The 23678-nt window shown below is 39.9% G+C and overlaps 1 protein-coding gene and 1 pseudogene across 2 annotated transcripts; both read left to right on the forward strand.

Annotated features, from left to right (window-relative positions):
- Positions 1-4379: 4379 nt before the first annotated feature.
- LOC134643627 (hydroperoxide isomerase ALOXE3-like) lies at positions 4380-7326 on the forward strand (annotated as a pseudogene).
- Positions 7327-9619: 2293 nt separating this feature from the next.
- On the forward strand, positions 9620-21367 carry epm2a (EPM2A glucan phosphatase, laforin). Of its 2 annotated transcripts, XM_063495759.1 has the most exons (4): positions 9620-10800; positions 11675-11849; positions 17403-17647; positions 18995-21367. In XM_063495759.1, the coding sequence occupies exons 1-4, from the start codon at positions 10554-10556 to the stop codon at positions 19276-19278; spliced, it is 951 nt and encodes a 316-aa protein (XP_063351829.1). In that variant the 5' UTR covers positions 9620-10553; the 3' UTR covers positions 19279-21367. The 2 variants fall into 2 exon arrangements, with proteins under 2 accessions (XP_063351829.1, XP_063351830.1); XM_063495760.1 differs by lacking the exons at positions 9620-10800; positions 11675-11849 and adding an exon at positions 12798-15572.
- The last annotated feature ends 2311 nt before the right edge of the window (positions 21368-23678 follow it).

A 23678-nucleotide genomic window follows, 5' to 3' on the forward strand; every position in this document is an offset into this window, starting at 1 on the left:
GGTACAGTTTCCTCTGCGGTGGGGTAGGGTGGGCTTCCCTGGGTCCTGTGGGGCTTGGCGGTGCTGCTGCCGTAGGCCCTGGTCTGGATGGGCCTGGACTCCCTTGCCTTGGTGGGTGCCAGAGGACGGGGGTGCCTACTGGGGTCAGCGGGGGAGCTGGCCCTAGGGAGGAGCATCTTGCCCCTCCTTTCTTTTCCTCCCCATCCCCGGCTGCCTCCCTCTTCCCGCTCCACCACACCCACCCACACAGGTAGGGCCTTGGGGTGTGGGTGTGTCACCAGGGTGCAGGGGAGACATCCCCCCCCTCTGTCCCCTTCTGGCCACCTGTGCCTCAATTTTATTCCACAACTTAGACATCCACATTATTCACACTGTCATAACACACACATATATATATAGGGCCTTGAGGGTGACCACGCCAACGGCGTCCAGTGAATGGTCTGAGTATTCAACCCTACCTCTGGCGCCGGTGCCCACCTCTCAATTTTAAATCCATGTAGACATTGAGGGTTCTCGGGAGGGGCCGTGCTAACACCTGCTGCTCTCCGGCAGCAGCACCATGCCCTCCCCTGTTTTAAATGCACTTTAGAACAACACGCAGCAACACTACACATGAGCGGGAGGAGGGATGTATGGTGTCTTCACACACCCCCGTTCTCTGCCAGCCATCGGGGCGGGGGGCTGGGAGGAGGTGTTGGCTGACAGATTGGCCTCCCTGCTTCCGCGAGGCCTGGGGCGGTCTGCTTGCCTCCACCCCGGGGGGAAAGGGTCACATCTCTTGGGTCTGGGTGCCATTTCCCCCTCTGGGGGCGAGGGTACCTGGACCCGGGGTATAGAGTAGGTTTGGGGAGTGCGATTGTGTGTACATGTGCATATATGTCTATTCCTACGTTGGATGAGTGCTGAGTGTTTGTATATGTGTGCATGAGGGTGGGAATGCATGTTTGTGTCTGTGTGTGCCTGTTTGTCTGTGTTTATATGTCAGGTCAGGTCTTAGACTCCACCTCCCTGGGAACACCCAGGCCCTCCAAAGTGTGGAGGCCTATCTCCCCTCACCACACTCCCTGCCGGTAACTGATGCACTCAGGGGTCGGTGCATTGGTGGTTCTTGGTGTCCGGGGCTGGGCGCTCAGGTATACACCAGCTCACTCCCGGTGGCTACTTGGCGGGGCCTGGTGCCTGTCGCTCGGTCAGGCCTCTTCCAGGGCAAAGGGGGCCCTCGAACCTCCGGCCTCGGGGCCTGCAGCTCGGTTCACTCTGGCACAGCTGGCTGCCGGCAGAGCCGGCGGGCGCGCCAGTGCAGCCCCCTCTGGCTTCTGCTCCGTGGCTACTGGGTGACCCCTCGTCTGGGGATCTCCTCAGCCCTTCCCAGGAGGGTGGCACGGATGCCCCTCCGGTGGTACTCCTTGGGCTCTCGCACTCTGGGGTCCCTGGATGTCTGGAGCCTGGATCTCCTCCATGCCTGCTTCATGCCCTGGGGGACGGGGCTATGGCCCTCCACACCCTCTAGCAGACCGTTACATGGGGAAACCTGTATACAAGCGCGCTGATCCACACGGGTGTGCACATGGGTGTTCACTGTTCGTAGACATAAACTACACCTTTCTTAGCTGCTACTTCAAAGCACATTGTGCGCTGTCTGTGCTGCACAACAACATTCAATATTTAGTATTTATTGCTGTTTACACTTAGCTAGATTAACATGATGGTGTTGTGTTTAGTATGTTGCTTTGTTTTGTTTTTTTGCTTGTTTTCTATTCTTTTTCTCTCAACAGGTGATCCAGGAGATTTTTTTTTTCTCTTTGTCTTTGTAAGTGCCCTTTCTCACTGTCCCTCTTCCCTTCTGTTTTTCATTTCCTTCCTCTCTTTCTTTCTCCCTTTCCTATCCCCCAATCATGTCTGTCTCATCTGTAACTACTGAAAATAAAATAAATAATAACAACAAAAGTTGATCAAATGGACCAATACGGCAATGCCATGATGATCCATTTGGCAAAATAAATCCATTTGGTATCCTTGTTGGTCTTCAGACAACAGTTCTGACGGCTAAAGAACCAAATGGGACAGACAAAAAAAAAAAAAAAAAAGCAATGTACAATATACATTTTTTCACTTTCTTTTTTTATGTGGTTCAGAATTGATTTAAAGGGATCAGCCAAACAATGTAAAAACGCTAGGAAACAGAAAAATTATCTAAAAGATTATCCAAAAAACCCCAGTAGGCAGGTACAGACCTGCAGGCAAACCTGACTCACCACACAAATTCTTCAAACTGGCTTTAAAAATAACAAACACAAAGAAGGAAATTTATTCACGACAGAACGGTGGGAACAATCACTCTTTGTGTAAAGCTGTATGTTTTAATTTTCCTCTTGCTGTGACATTAAATACCAATAAAGGAATACTAATGAGGCTCAGCAAATTCAAGCATTAAAAATCTTTTTGCATCTCTGATTTCTTTTTCTGTAGTTTCCACAATGCAATCATGGGTAAATAAAAGCTAAAGGTGACAACAGCTCGCACGCATTACACATGTGAGCTGTTGTCACTAGACCACATACACAGTACATCACTTTATGTGGAACAGAACAGGGAGTGGACAATTTCAGCCGAACATTAAGACAGTGATTCTCAAAATAAATCTTGAAAAATAAACTTCTATATGTAAATGTTATTCTTTGTAAATAAGGACTGTGACTTGTAGCTTTTTAAGATGTTAATCAGTATCTGACTTTTATCACGAATCAGATTATTTTCCTGGTGATGCCTGAGGGGGCCGGATATCTTGGAAGAGATGAAAAACACACCCGAAACAAACATCTTGCCTGACCAGTATTGTTTTCCAGTAATGAGAAACACATTTTATGTCACTGTCACTGTTAAAGGAGCTCATCTATTGTACACTGTATCATACATTTGTTTAATATTATTTTAGGAATTGTAGGAATGGCTGTCCCTATGTGTACTTTGATTTTTTCCCCTTAAATTAACTTGACTTTGTAGATATTATACAGCGACATACTTAAACTGAGCCCCCTTCCTTATATATATATATATATATATATATATATATATATATATATATATATATATATATATATATATATATATATATATATACACAGTTTTAATTTCTTAAGGGAAAAAAGGTGTCCAAACCTAACCACTTGTTTCTTGGGAAACTGATTTCAGTTTCACAAGCCAAATCCAGTGTAACTGTGGTGTACCTTCTCTGGAGAGGCCTAAAAAGATTACACCAAGACTGCAACTTTGTTCTCCGTTCCAGGCTTTCACTACTTTTCTCTAACAACTGTATGAGCGCTATATGGTGTAGAAGGAGAGAGTAGTTATGATAGCAAGCAAAGACAGCGAGAGACAGACACACTGGAGTGGCTAATTAAATAATTTACCCATTACCTACTAATGGTCAATATTAGGGAGATAAGGTTTGTGCTAACATATGTACAGGTAGGAAATGCTACATTTTATGCTGAGCTGCTGTAATAAAAATGCTTTGTAGTCCACTATAATCCATCTTAACAGGTATCCATTCAGTTAATTGAGACAATCCAGTCACATAACAATTCTGGCCCTGTCATAAAGCAGAAATTGTTTATATGCTAATAAACGCAGCTTTGTGCAATTTTTGTTAGCTAGCATCAATTTAGCTGAGGGTAGCTGTGCTAGCCAGCAGGACAAAAGTAGCAAAGTAGCAAACCAACAGGAAGTTCACATTTCCAACCCACTTTATTTGAAATCTAATTCATTATTAACCACTCTCTCGTAAATCCAGTTGTCCTTCATTGTAAGAGGCTACGAAAAAAACTTGAATGAGAAAAGCAGAATATGTTGGACCAAAGGTTTTTACTTGACCACAGCAACTGTGGAAAAAGTCCCTTATCATATGAGATCTCTGTTTGCCAACTTATTCCAGAGTATGTCATAGAACACTGAAAGGATGATGATTTTTTTGGATTCCAGTTTCTGAATGCAATAAACCCAAATGGGATCAAGAGGTGCACAGAACGTCCCCCAAATCCCAGTCACAAAAGAGATGGTGTGGCGGTGACGTGTCATGTGCCAAAGATTAGGAAGAGGGGCAGTTCAGGGTTTGGTAATGCATGGTTACTGCTTTTTTAGATGTCTTCCAACAGGACTGTAAATACAGAGGATACTAGTCATTATAAATGGGTTGGGGGGGGGGGGGTTCAGAAGCATCAGTACAATATCTTTCAATATATTTTCTATTACAGCTGCATCAACAGCCTTCTGAGCAGAACCCCATCTTTCTGCCCAGTGACTCAGAGGCAGACTGGCTGCTAGCCAAGCTGTTTATTAAAAGTTCAGATCTACTGGAACATCAAGCAGTCTATCACCTCATGAGCACTCACTATCTGGCAGAGGTCTTTGCTATTGCTACTTTCCGCACCTTCCCTGAAATCCATCCTCTCTACAAGGTAAAATTTGGTGAGATACATTATAAAACCCTTCTATAGTGATGTTTCTATATTACTTAAATCATTTTATATCATATAGAGGACTTTATCCTGATCTTTATTCAAATTTTTACTTTGATAATTACCTTCTATGTGTACAGCTACTGATCCCACACTTCCGGTACACTCTGCACATCAATACTGTGTACAACTCTATTTTTTGGACCTGATGGGACTTCAAGCAATGTGTGGATTCTCTTTTTTTATGCAATATATTTAGAAATTTCAACTAACACATATCTGATTATCAATAGAGTTCACTTGGATATGAGGGGATAAAAGAGCTCATGAGATGGTGTCTCGGTGTCTCGCTTCCTGCAGCTCCCTCTGCCTGCCAGAGAACATCACTGCATGAAGACTGCAGTCGATCCCCAACTTCTATTACACTGTGGAGCATCATCAACAGGTCAGCATTAAGTTAAGAGTATGAAAACTGCTACAGGTTGAACTTTTTTTTCAATCATTATATAGTTAACAACAACAGTTGTCTATAGGCACTTTTATATTGTAATGTAGCGAGGGAGAAGTATGAACTTGATGAAAGACTAGATTTAGAAAGGGCAATAATATGGTGTCACTTGGTGGGGAAAGAAATAAATGGATCATAAAGAGAGCCATAAATGGGGTGGGGTGGTATAGGGTGATGGGCTACAAGAGAAAGTAGACAAAAGGTAATTTGTGACAAATGCATAAGGAGTAAAGAAATGGGAGGTGCTCAAGCACATAGAAGCATAACTGTTATATTAAGTTTAATCAAAAAAGAAAGCTTGGTCTTAAAAGCCATCCAAACCCAAAGTGAGAGCTGGTTCCATAGGAGAGGGATCTAATAGCTAAAAGGTCTGCCTGCCATTATTCTTTTGCAAACTCTGGTAAACAAATAAATTCTGGATTTAACTGGAAGCCAATGAGTAGAAGCTAATATGGGAGTCTCGGTGAGTACTCTCAGTGCAGTGTTTTGGATCAGCTAAAGGTTTTTCAGAGCGTTTTTAGGACAGCCTGACTCTGAAGAATTATAATAGAGTAGCAAAGGAGTAATAAACTACTTTGTCACTCAGAGGCAGGATGTCTTCATTTTGGCAATTCACAGTAATACTGGAGGCCATGTCATTCAGGAAATCCATTCAAGCATTACATAAATGTCTACAAATTAATTTATTAATAAACAGTCTTGCACACTGTTGGAAGTGTGGTGATTAATTCTTCATTTAAAAATGTTGCAGTGATGTCAGATTCATTGAAAGTCAAACTGTCATGTTTTTGCCAGCTTTGTGAGGAATATAGTGGATTAATACTGATAGGTTCGTAGCATAAACCTATTCGCTGGAACGTTCAAGACAATTCTACTACACAGCAAAAGCAAGACACGAGTAGGCAAAGTTCTTTATGTTTCCCGTGCACGGGAGAGAACTGGACAAACGCCGTTCCTTCGCTTGACCCCAGTTGCTCTCGTCTGCTCCCCCATAACACTGCTCTTTTATTGAGGTTACATGAATATACATAGGTTCATTAACATATGACGTATACATACAAACAAAGAGTACCTTGCCTGTGCGTTGTGTAAGTATGTGTATGTGTGTGTGTGTGTGTGGGGGGGGGGGGGTGGGGGGGGGTCAGAGTGTGACCCCATAAACGACTTCCCTAAACCTGCTGGTCTGGAAGTCCAGCAGTTCATCTAAACAAAAGGCACTTAGACTAAAACAGATATAGATATGTTTATCCTACCATGAAACAATAAGAGAAGGTATGACCTCTCCCATGCTCCCAAGATGTGGGTTTGAATGCCAGAACACTCTGGAATGCACACAAAGTCTTTGCAGACTACTAAGGATCAGACCCCTATCAATATGACATCGACTATAAACTCTAAGCATATATGAGTAAATATTTCTAAGCATAAATGACAATCAACAATACAAATCTAACAAATGCTATCCGTCAGATGGCGATGTGCAAAAAGACACAGAGCTTCAGGAATGGATCCACAAGATATTCATGCATAGCTTCTTGGAAAACAAACTCCTCTGGCAAGATGTAAATGCTCCAAATTTTATTTTGTATACATAAAATCACATACTATTACATTTTCTTGTGAGTCATGACTGTGAAGCTAATTTACTCAAAATCCTTTATCTAGTTTGACTACCACTCCTGGGTGCCCAATGGCTCGCTCTTGCTGAGAAAAACTTCTCCAACCACTAAAGGGTGGTCAAGTGTGCAGACAATTTTGGAAACTCTCCCAAATGTTGGAGAGACAGTGGAGTTTGCAGCAATGGCTCGACATCTCTCTCAGAAGTGCACTAATGTATTAAGTTTTACATTTTATCAATTCATGATGCACAACCCTCACTAGCCCCTCCCCCAAAATCACCACCTCCAAAGAAAAAAAAAGTAAAACAACATAAATATATATATATACATTTATTTTATTTTTTTTAAATCATGGTTCTGGTCACAATCCTTACCTGAAACTCCTTCAGCCATGTACACTTACTGCTTATTGTGAAAGCTTATTGCTTTCACTAATAAGCCCAGACATGAAGGTAAGACCAGATGTTTGATAGAATGGCCAGATGTAACAAAAAGGTTTTGTAATTCACATTTTTAAAGATCGTATCACTAAAACGGTTGACCTTTTTTCATTAGTTTGCAGGTTCTCGTGGGTCAGTGCACTGAAGAGCGATTTGATGAGTTTGCCTTAAAGCAAATGATTACGGAGTTTCAAGCCCAGCTGTCCAAACTCAGTGAAGCAATTACAGGAAGAAACTCTCAGCTTGAAGTACCCTCCACATATCTGAACCTGATTAAAATAGAGAACAGCATAATTATTTAAGAAAGGCGTCAGCTGGCACCACCAGGCTAACTTACATGGTAGGAGGTTAATTCATACATGCCTGACAAGGTATTTTCATGCTAGAACAGTTTTTTGGTTGTAACCGAAAAGCTTTTAGTGTTTTTATTTAGTAGTTACAGGCTTTTACACTTTTTTGAAACCTTACATTCATGTGGAAAGAAGAGCAACTGATTTGTGGTAGGTGGATTACTCTAATGTGGAATTGTCATGGCTGCAGCAGCAGACATGTGGAGTGGTGAGAGAAAGGACCCAAGTGCAGGCACTGATGAATGACTGACAAGTGAGCTTTATTTACAGTGGGGGAAATGAAATACAAGCAAGAGCTGAGCATGGCAAAACCTAAACTGGGTGAAACTTAGAAATGATACAAAGGAACAAAAGTCTGCGACTAGAAACCCAGGACATGAAACATAAAAACCTGAGACAGAGGAAGACACAGGGCTTTAATACACAGGCAGGACATCGAGCGATTGGGGAACAAGGTGACAAAAAAGCCTGAACAAATCAGACATAACAAGACAAAGGAAGCAAAGCAGAATACCCAGACATAAGACAAGGACTATCAAAGTAAAACACGAAGCACAAGACATTCGCAGACTCAGAGACACAGACTTGACATGAATGACTGGATATGAAACACAGAACACAGGGAAGACACAGTTACTGAAACCAGGAGCTGGAACTACAAATATAACATGAACAGAAAACCATCAACAAAACCAAAGCCATGAATAACAAATAATCATGGTATATAACTTAAACACAAAAGCCATGACAGGTATAGTGAAAAACATGAATTCTCCAAAGGGATTGTGTTTAGAGTCTCTTGATTATACAAACAGATCCTTGCCACCAATTGCACGCATGTCCATATACTGCGGATGCTCACATTAGAGGAGTTGGTCACTTCTAAAGTGCAGTATTAGAAACACAGTGCATGTACAGCATATAGCATGCATGGTGGCAGTGTACAACAATTATTCAGCTTTAACTAATCAAATGGTGAACTGCATGTACGGATCATAATTTCATCCAGTCTGATGAGTGGCAAATTCTGTGCATGATGGCCTAAATTCTACCGACAAGAGAGCACATCCACAAGTCAAAAATGAGCAGATCTAATACAGGAAAAACAAGTAATCTAACAAAATGAATACTATGTAAGTGCAGATTTTACACATGCTCAAGAGAGAAAGAAGAATCAATACAGTTTATAAGGTTGACCCTCTTTATTTGAAATCGAAGCTAGTTGTGCAGTCTTAGAGGCAGCTGTTCTCTAGAGGCAGGTAAAGGGCAGGATTCATCTAGAAAAGTGCTGCTTTATTAAAATTCTTCTACTTTAAAAGATGTGTGTAGAAGAACACAAATCACCATTTAGGGTCGAGTCAGGTCCTGAGCATACCTATATTAATTAAGTTACTGTGCTGTGTGATTAATGCACACATTGCTGGTGTTGTTTTCTGCTGCAGGATTTGTTCAAGTTTCTGTTATTGCCTAATCTCTGAGTAGAAATGTGATTAAAACCCTGAAGCACCACAAACCTATCGGCTCACTGCAACACAGAACCTGGCTGCCTAACACGCATCCTTGCTTTTCTTTGGATTCTCCTCCTTCTCGTGCACCACATTACTTCTACTCTGTATAAAACCAGCATTTTGCCATTGTTATTATTATTGTTATTATTACTGAGGACCAGAAATATTTGGATCTCAGCCCTATACATGCAGGGTGATTCTGAAGGATTAGAGGACAGAGCCCAAGTTTTGGCACTCGGCCACCCAAAGCAATTATGTGCTTGTTCTGGTAATACCTTCTCTCATTCCAAATAAGTGACAACGCCTAATGGCAACAATCACAACCACACCACACAGCTTAAGATGTGTTTAATTTTTTTTTCTGTGTTCTGTGTTAAAAAGGATCTTTTGTAGTAAATTATGGATGGCAAATTTAGTTCATTGTGTTTGTAGGATTTATTTAAATGCTATTTTGTTGCATTTGAGTAAAACGTCTCCACATATATATGCAATAAGCTCTGAATATCAGATAGAAAACGTTGACCATTCTGGGTTTTTGTTTTTTGTTTTTTTTACCAGATTAGCTAAATGTAAATATTTTATTTCTTTACTTGGAGAACAAGTATGGTGGAGCATCATTGTGGTGAACTCTAGAAGGACTACATGTTTAAATGTAAGCATGCAATAAATATCCATCAAAGTCTTGAAGGTCAACTTAATAATTTATGGATTAAAAACTGACAAAAAAACCCCTGAGAACTTAGATACCATTACCAGTGTGGTGGTTTTGTCTACACATAAAATGTACTATATAAAAATGTTAAATATTGTGTCAAGTTTGACCTCTGGCTTGTTCTAGGTCAACAGCTGATCTGAAGGCCAAAGTGATGATAAAGCTACATATAGCTATTTAAAACTATGTTTCTCACTGCCACTGTTCATGCTGACAAACTACAAGCATAGAGGGAATCCTATTCTAAATATTGTTTTTAAATATCACATTACTTTGTGCTTCTTCTTCTTTTTTACCTGTTTTTCAAGTTCGAATGAGGTCAAACAAATGTTATTTTTAAAGCTGTACTTAAAATTCAAGTGCCACATTTAGAAAATTATACTGGTATCTGGGTATTCTAAATATCACGTTATAGTTTGCAAAGAAATCATGTCACATTTGACCTCTGATCTCACTTTCGCACCTCACGTCTGCCTTTCTTTCAAATCTAAAATTTTTAGTTAAAAGTATTGTCAAGAGAAAGTTATTCGTGTCCAGTTATTTATAAAGCAATAGATGTTATCCATCTGTCGTGCTTCCTTTTTTTATTGCACTACAGAAGTACGTAAAAAAAGAAAAAGAAAAGAAAATGAATGTATAGAAAATACAATACTTTTCCCTTAAGAGTAGATGCTGCCCAGAGAGTAATGTGTTTTCTGAAGCGCAGTATTTTAAGCTGTCCAGTCTCACGTGGCTTCTGCAAGGTGCCCGATAATCCTGGCAGAGTGGGACCTCATTCTCTTTCTCTTGTCTTTGCTGCAAACTGAACTATCCAACTGCACCCGGTTATTTTTAGGCTACACTATACAGTCACACCGTCGCGAATGTAACGCAATAGCTGCTATAACATTATAGGCCATAATAACCCATAAGGTCGCCATACCATAATCGGCTGAACAGATTTAGGCAAGCCTGCGGTCATGTTGTTTAGATTCGGCGTCATTCTCACTCCGGAGTCCTCGGAGGTCGACGTCTTTGTTTTGGGTTCGCGCGCTGAAATGGGGAACTGGGACCCGAACAGAGCGGTTCGGATGAAAGCCACACAGAAACTCCCGTCACCCGCAGAACCGTGTCTGTGGATCGGTGAGGTGCACCTGGCCGAGCCCCACGGGGACACACTGTGGTTCAAGTTCATCCAAAGAGTCAGAGGCACCTTTATCTGGGAAGGTACCTGTGCACTTCTGGTTTAATGTGCATCACATCTGGTTCACACGTAGACGGTTTTCCAAACGTCTCACAGATTTACTGTAATTATTGTAAGGTTAGCGGGGAGAGACATAAATATGACTGCGCCATGTTTGGTTGCTATTGTGCAATGTTTTCATAGTGCCACATGATGGCGGTAAGTGACACTAAATGTTCAGTGGCTAACAAATTGCATTGTATCTGCAAACCTAAAAAAGTTTAAAGTTTCTGAAAAAATCCGAGTCTTTTATTTTAAATTAACAGTTGAAATTCAGCATGTGAATATAACGGTTTACAGATAGAGTTCAGCATTTATACTTCATCATCTGCACCCAGGAATGAATGCACAGCAATGCAATACTGGATTCCTCTGAAAGTTTCTTTAACATGTAAGCCATATTTAATGTTATGATATTTTTTGATATAATGTAAATGGATAAAAGGATTCTCATTTGAAATTAGTCATATGGTCCTACTGTTGGACACGGGGCGTAATTTCCAGGGGGGTTAGGGGGGTTATGACCCCCCAATAATCAGACCCAACCAATATACCCCCCCAATAAAATTATGAATTATCTTGCATAAATAGGCTGTTGATTTTCTTTACTCATTTCAGGTATTACCAGCAAAATAGTTGCATGTTTAATCATCTAGGAATTTATTTATTTATTTAGACAGAGATCTTGAGAAATACTGTTGAAATCTGTTTCTTATTTCAAGACATCTCAGCTAAATGTGTAGTTTAACCTCTTTACACTTTACACTCAAGATCTGGGCTGCATGTGACACACCGTGGAAAATGAGTTTGACGTCCCTGATTTATGTGCATTAACCTGCTTGTCATCTTTGTCACCAGGAAGCGGACCGAGCCATGACAGATGGTGTACATATGATGATAAGAATGTGGTGGACGGCGTGTATTGCCACCCGATCGGCCACTGGATAGAAGAAACAGGGCACACAGATGAGATGAGGCACACCACCAACTTTTACTTCAGTGTAGCTGGTCAGAAGGCCATGCATTTCTCCAGGTAATACAGTACATATACACGCTTTCTGCATGATGTTCTAATCAAGGGAGCCTTAATATAGGATAATTTGCAGTGTTGTGCGTTCGTACACTTCTTACAATTTCGGGATGTAAAGAAAGTTTTTTGCACTTTTACTAAGTAATTCTATGATGATCACAGTTCAGTGGGTTAGGAAAGGCTGGTTTTATTTTATTTTATTTAGTTATTTATTTTGGTGATTGATGTTTGTGATTTGTGACAGAAGGATAGCAGCGAGACTGAAAGGGAACATTTACAAGATGGTAGTGAGACCTGCTGTGATGTATGGTTTAGAGATGGTCGCACTGACAAATTGACAGGAGGCCAAGCTGGAGGTGGCGAAGATGAAGATACTAAGATTTTCATTAAGAGTGATCAGGATGGACAGAAGTCGAAATCAGTATATCAGAGGGTCAGCTCTGGTTAAGCAGTTTGAACACAAAGTTAGAGAGGCAAGGCTGAGGTGGTTTGGACGTGAGCAGACGAGGGATAGTGTGCGTACTGGACAAAGGATGGTGAATATGGGGCTGCCAAACTGGTGAAAAAGAGGAAGACCACAGATGTTGAAGTAAAGGCGAAGGATGCTAGCAATAAGGTCAGATGGACACAATTGGTCCATCTGGAGGAACTATTAACCAGTAATGTATCTAAATGTTAATTATTAAGCAAGAAGCTAATAAATAGCTCTTTAATCATCATTTTACAACACATTTCTTTTACTCTGTGTTGCATCTTTTCTCTATAATTGTTACATCTGAGAAATCAACTGTGACAGCTTTGAAATTAATAATAAATTTTATTTGTAAAGCACAAAAATGGGCTTTTCTATTAAAATAACCCATATGACTCAAGTGTAACGTCAAACTAAGATTAAGAAGCAATGTGATTCCATTGTAATTATATCGTTAACATAAAAATTAACGATATAATTCAAGCTAAGAATGACAAAAAATTTGAAATCTACATCAGAAGATGGTTAAACAAGATTTTAAAAAAACAAGCCTTACAATATAAGTGGAACAGTGATTTAAAGAAGACACAGATGAGGCGATGTGTATTTCCTCAGACAGGTCATTCCACTTCTGAGGAGCTCTAACAGCAAACGCCTCCTTTCTCTTTAAGCATAAGGTGAGAACAGTTAACAGGTTTCTGTCTGAGGAGCTAAAGAACAAGCCTGTTGGATATTTTCATAACATGTCATGGTTGTCAGTGGGTGACAGGTCTGGGCTGCAGGTAGGTTAGTTTAGCGCCCCAGACCCTTTTGATACGGAGCTTCCTTCTCTGAAAATGGTGTTATTGGGATGACAGCAAATGTTGATCCAACTATATACCTCATGAGGCAAAAGCCAGCTCAAGCCAGCAGTAAAGAAAAAAAAGTATAGCAAAGTCAATCTGGCAAACTAATGGAAAATAGGGTGTAGTTTATAACTTAATAACCTGAGGTGTAGAGGTGCTAGTACGCAAATGTTGTTACCCTCAGACAGAGCCTGAGAGTCACCTGTGGTCCATCTGCGTTTCAAACAAGTCTCACCTCACTGAAAGTAGCTCCATGTTTAATATACAGACGTGGGAATGATTTATATATCTGTTCTGCAAACTCTCTGCAAGTAAGTGAATAAAACATCTTCTCGGAAATATAGAAGTATTCCTTTGGGGGGTTCTTTGTGATTTTTAGCCATTTGGACATTAATATATTCTTTACACCATGTCTAAAACTTCCAGATTGCCACTCGTGTTGTAGCCTGGAGTATATACAAATGGAGATCCACCCCACCGCTCACTCCCAACACCACACTTCCTCTTCAGCCATATACACACACAGATGCATACACGTAATAATGAAATGCAGTGGTTTTTGAATCTTTTCTGCAATATTTGCCTAATAATGCTATAAAAATTAATTAGCTCCTCTGGGGGAAATTAATATTTTTATGATTGTTTCTTTGTTTCAGAATTAAGTTTTGGTAATGTTGCCTTCTTTTGTCGGTCTGCAGTTTTAAGAGAGGCCAAAACAAGGCCAAAAAGAAAAAGGTGGGAGGTCCCACTGCTGGAAACTGAGCCTTGGATATTATCACTATGTGGCATGTGTCTTAAAAATTATGCCCCCCAAATAGTTACTTGAACAACCTTGAGAATTGCATCACCCTGTCTTCTTACACTTTTCTTACAGTTTTCAAACTTAAGCATATTCAGTAACGAGCCTTGTGCTTTCATCTGTATTGTCCATGAACGCCTAATTTCTTCTCCATTCTGACACTAAAACGTCAGAGAAGATTTCTTCGAAGTACTTCAGCATTAGTCATGTCACAGTGCCCTTTCTTCCTGATAGTTGTTGAGTTTAAAAACCTTCATTCTTTACAGGACAGACAAAGCCTGGTTCTCGTCTTTGTTTTTTAACCTTGCCGTTCCTCATTTAGTTATAACTGCTCTGTCACTTTTAAAATGATTGCCCATAAAAAAGGTAGACCACTAGCAGTTGTATTATCACCTCCTTAACCTTGCTTGGGTTCTTAAGAGAGAGGAGATGGCATCGTTCAGAATTCATTTGGACTTCTAAGGCAATTCATACAGCGCTGGCTGCTTGACTGATACGTTATTCTCTTGCATTGCTTACACTGGATTTCAAGATGGTTTAAAACTGTGAAAGTGAGAAAAGATGAGCTTTTAAGTACAAGTGTATTGTTAAACATATGGATATTAAGAAAGTTAATCTCGTAGTGTTGAATTACTATCCTTTCTTGGGTCAAATAAGGTGTAAAAATAAGATTCCAACACCTGTTGTCTTTTGCTACTCATTTCATGTTCAGGTTGTAGCCAATGAAAATTAAACTTCTGTAGATGACCTTTGCCTAAGAGCTGGCGCCATAAAAAATATTATAAAATTATATAATAAAAGTTATTTTAGATCGTTTGAAGGATGTGCAGTACTGTGCGAAAGTCTTGAGGCATCCTACATTTCTTTATATTTTGCTTACAAGGAGCCAGACCCTCTTGTTAGTGTTAAGCCTCTTAACACTGACCTATGAATCATTCAAGCATAAAAAGGGCACCTAACTCAGGGGATGAACCAGTCTTGTATGTGTCCTTCAAAAATCTGAGGAAACTGGATAAGAGAATGACGAATAAAACAAGTGACAGACCTAAAAAGTTAAAAAAAAAAACAAAAAAACCCTGATCAACATTATCTGAAAGTCACGTCCTTAAGAAAAATCCAGCACAGACTTGTCAAAGGCCCTAAGAAATGCACGAGGCCCAACAGTTGATCTATCTACTGTTAACTGAAGGCTTCTTAAAGATGGTCTTAAAAGAAGGGTGGCCATCAAGAAGGGAAAGTGAAGTTAAAGCTGAGATATGACAAATTACAGTCAGTGGCAACAGGTCCCGTGGAGTGATGGATCCAAATGTGAAATGGTTTTCTTTGTTGGTTGTTGGGAATCTTATCAACATTGATGGAATTATGAATGCAGAAAATTACCATCAGATTTTTATCCATCATACAATATCATCTGGAAAGCATTTAATGAGCAGCAGCTTCATTTTTCAGCGTGACAATGATCCCAGCCACACTGCCAATGCAGTAAAAGCGTACCTGGATAGAAAGAGACACAAAAAAAGACTATCAGCCATGGACTGGCCTCCCCAGAGCCTGCATCTCCACATAACTGCAGCAATCTTGAATCATCTTGACAGAGAATGGAACAAAAGGTATGCTGTATTTCCATGTATGTTTAGCATTTCAATAAATCTCTGCAACCATTTTCCATTTTCCCAGCAAAATACGAAGAAACCCGGGGTAGCTCAAGACCTTTTTTTTACAGTACCATATGTTCATGTTTCAATGAACGCTACATATTGGTCTTGAATCGCAGAGACCAAGTAGTTACACAGCCTACCGGTGCATGCCCTCCTTTTGTAAGGCACAGACTCGGTGCCATGGCAGACCAGGCACTTCAGAAATTAGCCCCAGACCCCTGAGGCAGCAAGCACATAACTTGCATAAGAATGAGCTGGCTTGGCTTGTGCCATCAGGTTTTAATTTGTGTCCGAAGACCTTACAAGGCTTATGTCAAGGACCTGTGTTCAATAGGAAGCACTGTGCCTTTGTATCTTCCCTGTTAATAGCTTTTTAAATTAGTCTCTCAGACCTTGCATCTATATAGCCCAAAGTGTTACACACACTCTGCAGTAAGTCATTATAACATTCGCGGGGAGACCACTCACTTTGTAGCTGGTAAGTCATCTGTCAAGCTCATATTTAGAGAGAAGGCCCAAGGCTTACTCAGCCTTTTTTATGATGTTTATCATTTTTATTTCAACAGATTGAGACATTTGTTTTTCAGTTTGATTCACAACTAAAGACTAGAGGCAAAATAGGCATCTTTTTCATAAGATAGCATATTACTGCACTTTTAAGTGTATGAGCTCATGAAAAGGAAAAAAAATAAACTCTTAGAATTGTCCAGTGCATCTTTTGTCTCCCTTTTAAAATAAACTAGTAGGCAAAAACGCTAGACACATTAGAAAGTTAATAAGAAATAAGGTTATACACAACTTTTTTTTTTCAGTTTATATTGGCTTCTTGGTTCATATAATAAGAGTCCTTCCATCCATCCATTTTCTTAACCACTTATCAAGGGTCATAGGAGGGCTCCAGCCTATCTCAGCAATTGTCAACTGGTAACTAGTCCAACACGGGGGTGATAGAGAGGGGCAATTTATGCATTTAGAATTGCTAATTTGTACCATAGCCAGTACTATGGGAGGAAGGCACAGTGGAAACAACCAGACTCCACACAATTCATCCACATATGACATATCACTAAACGGTGATATGATGAGGTTTGTGGGGAGGGAAAAACAGAGGTGAACAGGTGACAGCAAGTTAAGCTCCAGATACTTCCACTGCAGAGCTGCTCTGGGACGTCAGGTATTAAAGGCGTCGCCTTTGTTTTGCCTGTCACGTCCTAGTTGTTGACTTTATGCATGCTAATGAACACCAGCGGAGTCTGCCTCAAACCAGAGTGGTCGGGAAGAAAATTAGGGGGATGAGGGGGTCAATAAAGCATCACTACTATGAGGAACAGTGTGAAGAAGGTAAGACAATGACACATAAGTGAACCACTTTTGCTTACTGTTGACCTATAATGGTCAGCTTTGTTCTGATAGCTCTGTCATTATTGCTTTGCTTATAGGAGCACCTTGAAAGTCCTAGTACTACCTATTTCGCTGTCCATCAGCCTCTGTGTTACCTATTTTATTTGTTACCCACTGAGAGTTTTAGGCTCTCTTTATGGATTTTAAATAATGTTTTCACATTTCATTCTTCTTTATTCTTTATTATGCATATTATATACTTGATAAACACACAGTTAGAGACTGTGACACTTGAAAATTTCTTAATGGATGGTCTGGCTAGTAGGATCTAAAAAAAATTGAGATGAAAATGCTTTGTTCGAAGGTTAGAACATTAGCACATAATCATCACTTTAACATACAAATAAATAATCAGTGTACACGTCTTTTTATTGACCCCAGGGTGCTGCCACGTATTTGGCTGGGCAGCTGCCCTCGACAGGTGGAACACGTGACAGTAAAGATGAAGTATGAACTGGGAATCACTGCAGTGATGAACTTCCAGACAGAGTGGGATGTGGTGAGCAATTCCTATGGCTGCCGGCGTAACCCCGACGAAACCATGACCCCAGAGACCATGATGCATTTGTACAGAGACTGTGGCCTTGTGTATGTGTGGCTGCCCACACCGGACATGAGCACTGAGGGTAAGGACGATTTTCTGGTCATACAAGGTTGAAGAAAAACCCCTTTTTTAATTTCTAGTAGAACCTCTTAAATGTGTTTAACCCCATTTCTGATTTCCATCTAGCGCTCTAAAACATTATGAACTTAGAGCTATTCAAAGGTTCAACATGAGACTGGGAATTCTGTTCCGAGCCTTACAGTCTTCCCAGTTTTACAGAAATTGATGAAGCCCGATGGACAGTAAAAGAAAAACAAATTGAAGATGTTCAGTAAAAAAAAAATGTTTTATAGTCTAGGTTTAATCCATGTGTGAGAAAAGCAGGCCCTATGCCTTAGATCAATTTTATTTGGATATTCATCAAGACAGAAATGCCCATTTGATAGCAACTCTTCCACAAATGACTGAGAGTGTGAGTACGGGATGAGAACAGCCTGTATCAGCAATTATATTCCATCAGCAATTACACAGAGCAGGATATTATAGAAGGAACCATTCATTACAAATAAAGATGCAGATTTGTTTGAGTGCAGTGGGACAAAAACTGTACCTGTGGCCTGCAAGTAGAAAAAAGTGTTATGATTAGATAAATTATCAGCATATTCTTAATCTTAGACACTGGTACATGTCTAAGATGCTGGTTTGTTCTGTGAGGTCATTTTTATCCCATGATGAAATATTTCTAATATGATGGGAGCGGTCTGTCCCAGGATCTATTCATATGGAATAAGTGATCACTGTATGCTTGGATGAGGGGGAAAATGACCTCAAAGTCATCACATTCCTACCTAATTGAACACCAATGAGGGATTTTCAGCATTTCGGTATGTTTCTTTATGACCATCATCAAAACATCAAATGAGAGACTATCTTTTGGAAAAATGGCCATCTATCCCTCCATTAGAGTTGCAGGCACACTGAAACTGTTCTGGCATGATGCTGTGGCCAAACACTTTAATAGCGAATTTTGTTGGGGGGGGTTCCATTTATTACCAATCTGTGGACCTCCATTGTTGGCCAGAAACTTTAAAAAACACATTTGAGCTATGGGAATGCATTCAGTCTTTCTTACCTATAGTAATTACAGCTACAGGTAACTGCCCCCAGCAAATGCACTGTTTATTTCTGTTTGAGTAATGTCAGTATAAAAACCACAGCCTGCAGCACAGGAGCATTACTTAGCTCGAAAAAATGTAAAGATTTAATCCATCAGGAATTAACTGACCTGTTGCTGCATGCCACAGACTGCAGTAAAGACAGAAATTATGGAGAGGGGAAGAGGTTTCAGTCCTTTAATTGAAATAACCAGGATAAGAAAAATACACAAATACTCAGTATCTCTTTTATGAGTTGCCGTCTTCTTCTGCAGGTCGGATCAGGATGCTTCCTCAGGCTGTATTCTTGCTTCATGGTCTCCTAGAGAATGGCCACACAGTCTATGTCCACTGTAACGCTGGAGTGGGGAGGTCGACTGCAGCTGTGTGTGGCCTGCTCATGTATGTCCTCGGGTGGACCCTGAGGAAGGTGCAGTACTTTGTAGCAACAAGGAGACCGGCAGTGTACATCGATGAGGAAGCTTTAGTCAAAGCTGAGGCAGACTTCCTTCAAAAGTTTGGCCGGCTGCGCTCATCTATGTCTGACCCTGAAACATGAGATCTGAGTGGCTTTGTGCTTTAAATCTGAAGCTGAATCCTTTGGACTTTTTGAGAAATAAAATGATTGAAAACTCAAAACAATTCTTGATGTGCAAAATTTAAAAAAATAAAATCTGTATCTCGACTTTAATCCAATGTATGTAAATGACTCACTTCAGCCCAAGTATCTGAGAGTGTTCTGGCAGCAGAAATGTCAATCAATCCAACTGGTGTGTGAGCTTTTAAAAGCTGGGATAGGCAGCATGTTTTTGGCGTCACTGGGCAAATAATCCCATCTAGGCTTTCAGCGTATTGTATTTTAAATGTTCTTAAGAGGTACTTGACTCCTGCTCCTCCACTGGGGTCTATTTTCAGGCTTCAAAAACATCTAGTCTGTTATGGGACCTTAAAAAAAAGCAGTAAGGTTATAAAGTCCTAATAGGAAGCAAAATGTGGCGGTTCAGTGGGTACTTTTTACATTACTGACTAATCTTCAGCTGTATGAATATTGTGCATACACCCATGCTCATCTGGTTGGAGGGGATTGGAGAGAGATGACAGCTGCAGGAGGAGATGTGGCTTTTAAAAAAAAATCTGGCTCCCCCTCTTTCAGGGCCTTAACTCAGCCTTTAAAAATATACACTTGCAAACTGAGGACTTGGACTCAGCACATGTCCACGTGGGTGTTTGTAAAGGCCTTTTCTTTTAATGCTTTTTGAAGTTTTAATGAATAAACAAAGCTGATGTTTTGAGCAAACAGATGCTCTTTTAAAAGTTTAATGCAACTAAATCGCAGGAACTATGCAGGTTGATATTTCTCATTTCCTGCGTGCAGGAAGTAGGTCAATTATTAAGAGAAACATAAATTTTCTGTGTTGTTTTGTGTTTGTTTGGTTTTTTGTCATTTCTGAGAATCTCTTCTTTCTTTTCAGAAAGGAAATTTGTAATTTCCCAGGTTTTAGAGATGGAACTTAATGCTGCATGAAAATGACTCTGTGCCAAAGCTACAAATGAAAATTTAAAACTAATATATCAATAATGTCTCTCCCTGTGTGTATGAGAGGAACTCAGCTCCCGGGCATCAAAGAATATAGCTTGTTCTCTCTCACACTCTGAGCGCTTGATAGCATTTCATGTTTTATTTACCTGACAGATGCTCTTCCAATCATCTCCTGAATAAGAAAAAACATCTCTTCTAGACCGTTTTAATGCATACATAACAGCCCATTAAGACATGGAGCATTATTTTTTGTCATTTCTGAACATTTGACTACACTGTTATTGTGACGATGCTGCATTTGCTTTTCTTCAGAAGATGTTTTTGTTAAGAAAATTAGTGAATTAGAATATCAAAGATGTCTTCCCTCGAGCACAAATCTGTATACTTTTTTTTATTAGTTTCTGTGAGTCTCTGCAGAAGGCAGCACCATTATGAGGGGATCAGCGGGGATGGGTGGGTGGATAGAGCTAAGCACCTGTGCTATTGAAAGTGAATCATCACGGTTTTCTAAAGATCTAAAAATATTCACAAAACTAAACTTGAAGTAAAATGCTTTCCTATATTTATTTTAATTTTTTTGTTTTCTGAAGTCTCAACATTGATTTGACAGAAAACCATATGTTATGTTTGTGTATACCTTACTGTATGAACAGTATATTAGTGTTGGGCTTGCCATGTCTTTGATATTAATGTAGCTGATAGACATGCTGTAATTATTGAAATGGATTACTGGTAGCAATTGATCACAAAGCATCTGAACACCATATCATTTGCTGTTGCATGTAGTTGCATTCAAATTCAAGTACAGAGACGATTTGCAGCTCACACAGAACATTTAAAAAAATGACGAAAAAAAACCCACCAGTGCACCAACACTTGTGTTGTGCCTATTATTTTGCCCTGCAATAGCTGTGCATGGCATCAGCTTGTATATATTCTCTTTGCTCGGTCTTCTAGATCCACTTCATGCTGAAAGCGTCACAGATCATTTCTTTTCATTTCCTTCTGCAGTTTACCCTCCTGTTTTTTATGCCTTCACGGATCAACTGAGACCGACAATGTCTTCTATTTTATCTTTACTGTAAAATGAAACATTAATAATAAAACTGAGCAGTCATTTAAAAGTAACATCATTGTGCTTTATGCTGTTTGTCATCTTTCTGTCCTCTGCTTTTCTCTCTTTCTCGTCACTCCAATTAGTAGCAGCAGGTGGCCCTCCCACCCTGAGCGTGGTTCTGTGTGAAACTCTCCCCCCCCCCTCCCCCCCCCCTCCACTGTTGCGAAGAGCTTATTCATTTAGATGGATTGTTTCCATCTCTAATGTTGTGGGGTCTTGACTTCACAGTATACAGCGCCTCGAAATGACTTTTGCAGCCATTTAGTGTTGGGTTCAAATGTTCAGACACATCTAAGCAATCACATCTCCCCCCTGTGAGTAAGCTCTTGGCTTGGTGTTGATAATGCATTGGTGTAAAAGGTGGATAGCGTTCACTGACTTCAATTAAAATCTAACAGAGTACACTTTGTACTTCAGTGCAGTCCTCAGCATTCATGTTCAGTATGTAAACTAAATAAAAAAGGATTTACTATATGATGCTAAACTGTGAAAAATAATGAGCACCAACACAGTTTTAACCTTGTAAACTTGAATTAAGCATTAAAGGATACAGTTAATCTTAAGTATACCCCCCACAGCTTCAACAGGCCAGGCAGATCAGCAGATGGGCCCGTATTTAAACTAATTGGGCACACATTATAATATTTTGAGTTTTAACAGCCAAAACTGAATTTCTTCACATCCTAAGTTTTCTACGCATCGAAGACTTTCATAACTGGTGAAATCTAATTAGTTGGAGAAAACGCCACATTCTGAAATAGGAAAAATGCCAGTAAGATGAAAACAAAATATCTTAGCTGCGCTCAGGTACTTTGAAATGATCTTACCAGCTGTGAAGACTGAATCCCATCATTGTTTGCATGGACGCTGAATCCCAGCAGTGTATCAAAGAGAGAAATTACCCCGGCTATCTCTTGTAATGCCGGCAGGATCAAAATCAGAACTTCAGACAACTTTCACAACACACCCCTGCAGCAAGTTATTAAACATCCACCTAAACTGTAGACGGATATTAAAGACTATAGACTGATGCTGTAATTATCTCAATGACCTGAGCTGTGCCACAGGTGAAAAAGAAATCAAACTGGAAAAGATTAAGTGTTAAATTCAATACTTTATAACAGCTCAAAATCAGGCTGTTTAAGATCAGGTCAATAGTTTTAATTCATTGTGAATTTTGAAAAGGGCAATCCATGACTTGAGACGCAGTACTGATGGAGTGCAGGCACAGTTTACGCCTCTGGTCAAATACACTGATATCAGCCACAACATTAAAACTACCCACTTAATGTGCGGTCAAAACAGCTTGGAACCACAAGGACACAGTCAGCACAGTCAGGGGTTTGCTCCAGGATGCTGGTAACAGATCCTGGTAACAGAGTTGCGGTCTTGGTTTGTTTGGGCAAATCCTGCAGATGTTTGATCGTATTGGTTTCTGGTGAGTTTTGATGCACTACGCTCCTTGTCAAGCCATGGTTTTGAAATGTGAACTATAACTGACATGGTTCAAATTATGCAAAGAAAATGACATAGCAGACTAAATCTATCACATTCTAACACGTCATAACTTATAGTCAAATAGTTATTAAAAAACCTTTTACACCAAAAAGTACTTAATCTAAAGAAATGCTCCTTTAAAGTATATTTTTAAAAATTGATGTTATTGAAGCATAATCAGCATACAATCGAGTCAAAGCTTTTTTAATGCTAAGAGAAAATAATTAATAAAAACTATACAAAAAATGTACACGAGACAGCCAAGACAGTTCCTTTGAGGCACTTCAGAGTTCACAATTAGCTGAATAACTTCCATTTACGATCACCAATTCACTCAAACTGATAACCCAAATGTCTATCTTGAATAGTACAGACTAAGAAAAACCATAACATTTTATAATTTTAAAAAGATTTAAAAAGATGTATATATCCAACTGTGGATGTTTGCACGGCAAAAGGTAAATAGGATCAGAAGCAAAATTATCACACACTTCCAAACAAAAACTATGAAACAGAGCACTGAGCCACACCGTCCATAGGCGCCCCCATTTTGGGTGTTGTGGATGGGAAAGAGTTGTTGAAGCTAAATTGAGACACAATCAGCAGGCAGAAATATGGCTTCCTGCTGAGAAAGAGCATTGTAGGTTCAATGTTTAGGTTGAGAGTGTTGATGCAGTTGCACTGTTCCTTTTAGGAAGATCAATCCATGGTTGATTATGATCATTCAGACAGAGATCTTTACAGATCATTGACGGATAGTCATAGTGGTTAGACATTTTTGAGATGGTGTTGGAAAATATGGTGG

Source organism: Pelmatolapia mariae, linkage group LG15, assembly GCF_036321145.2.
Source record: "Pelmatolapia mariae isolate MD_Pm_ZW linkage group LG15, Pm_UMD_F_2, whole genome shotgun sequence".
Lineage (NCBI taxonomy): Eukaryota > Metazoa > Chordata > Actinopteri > Cichliformes > Cichlidae > Pelmatolapia > Pelmatolapia mariae.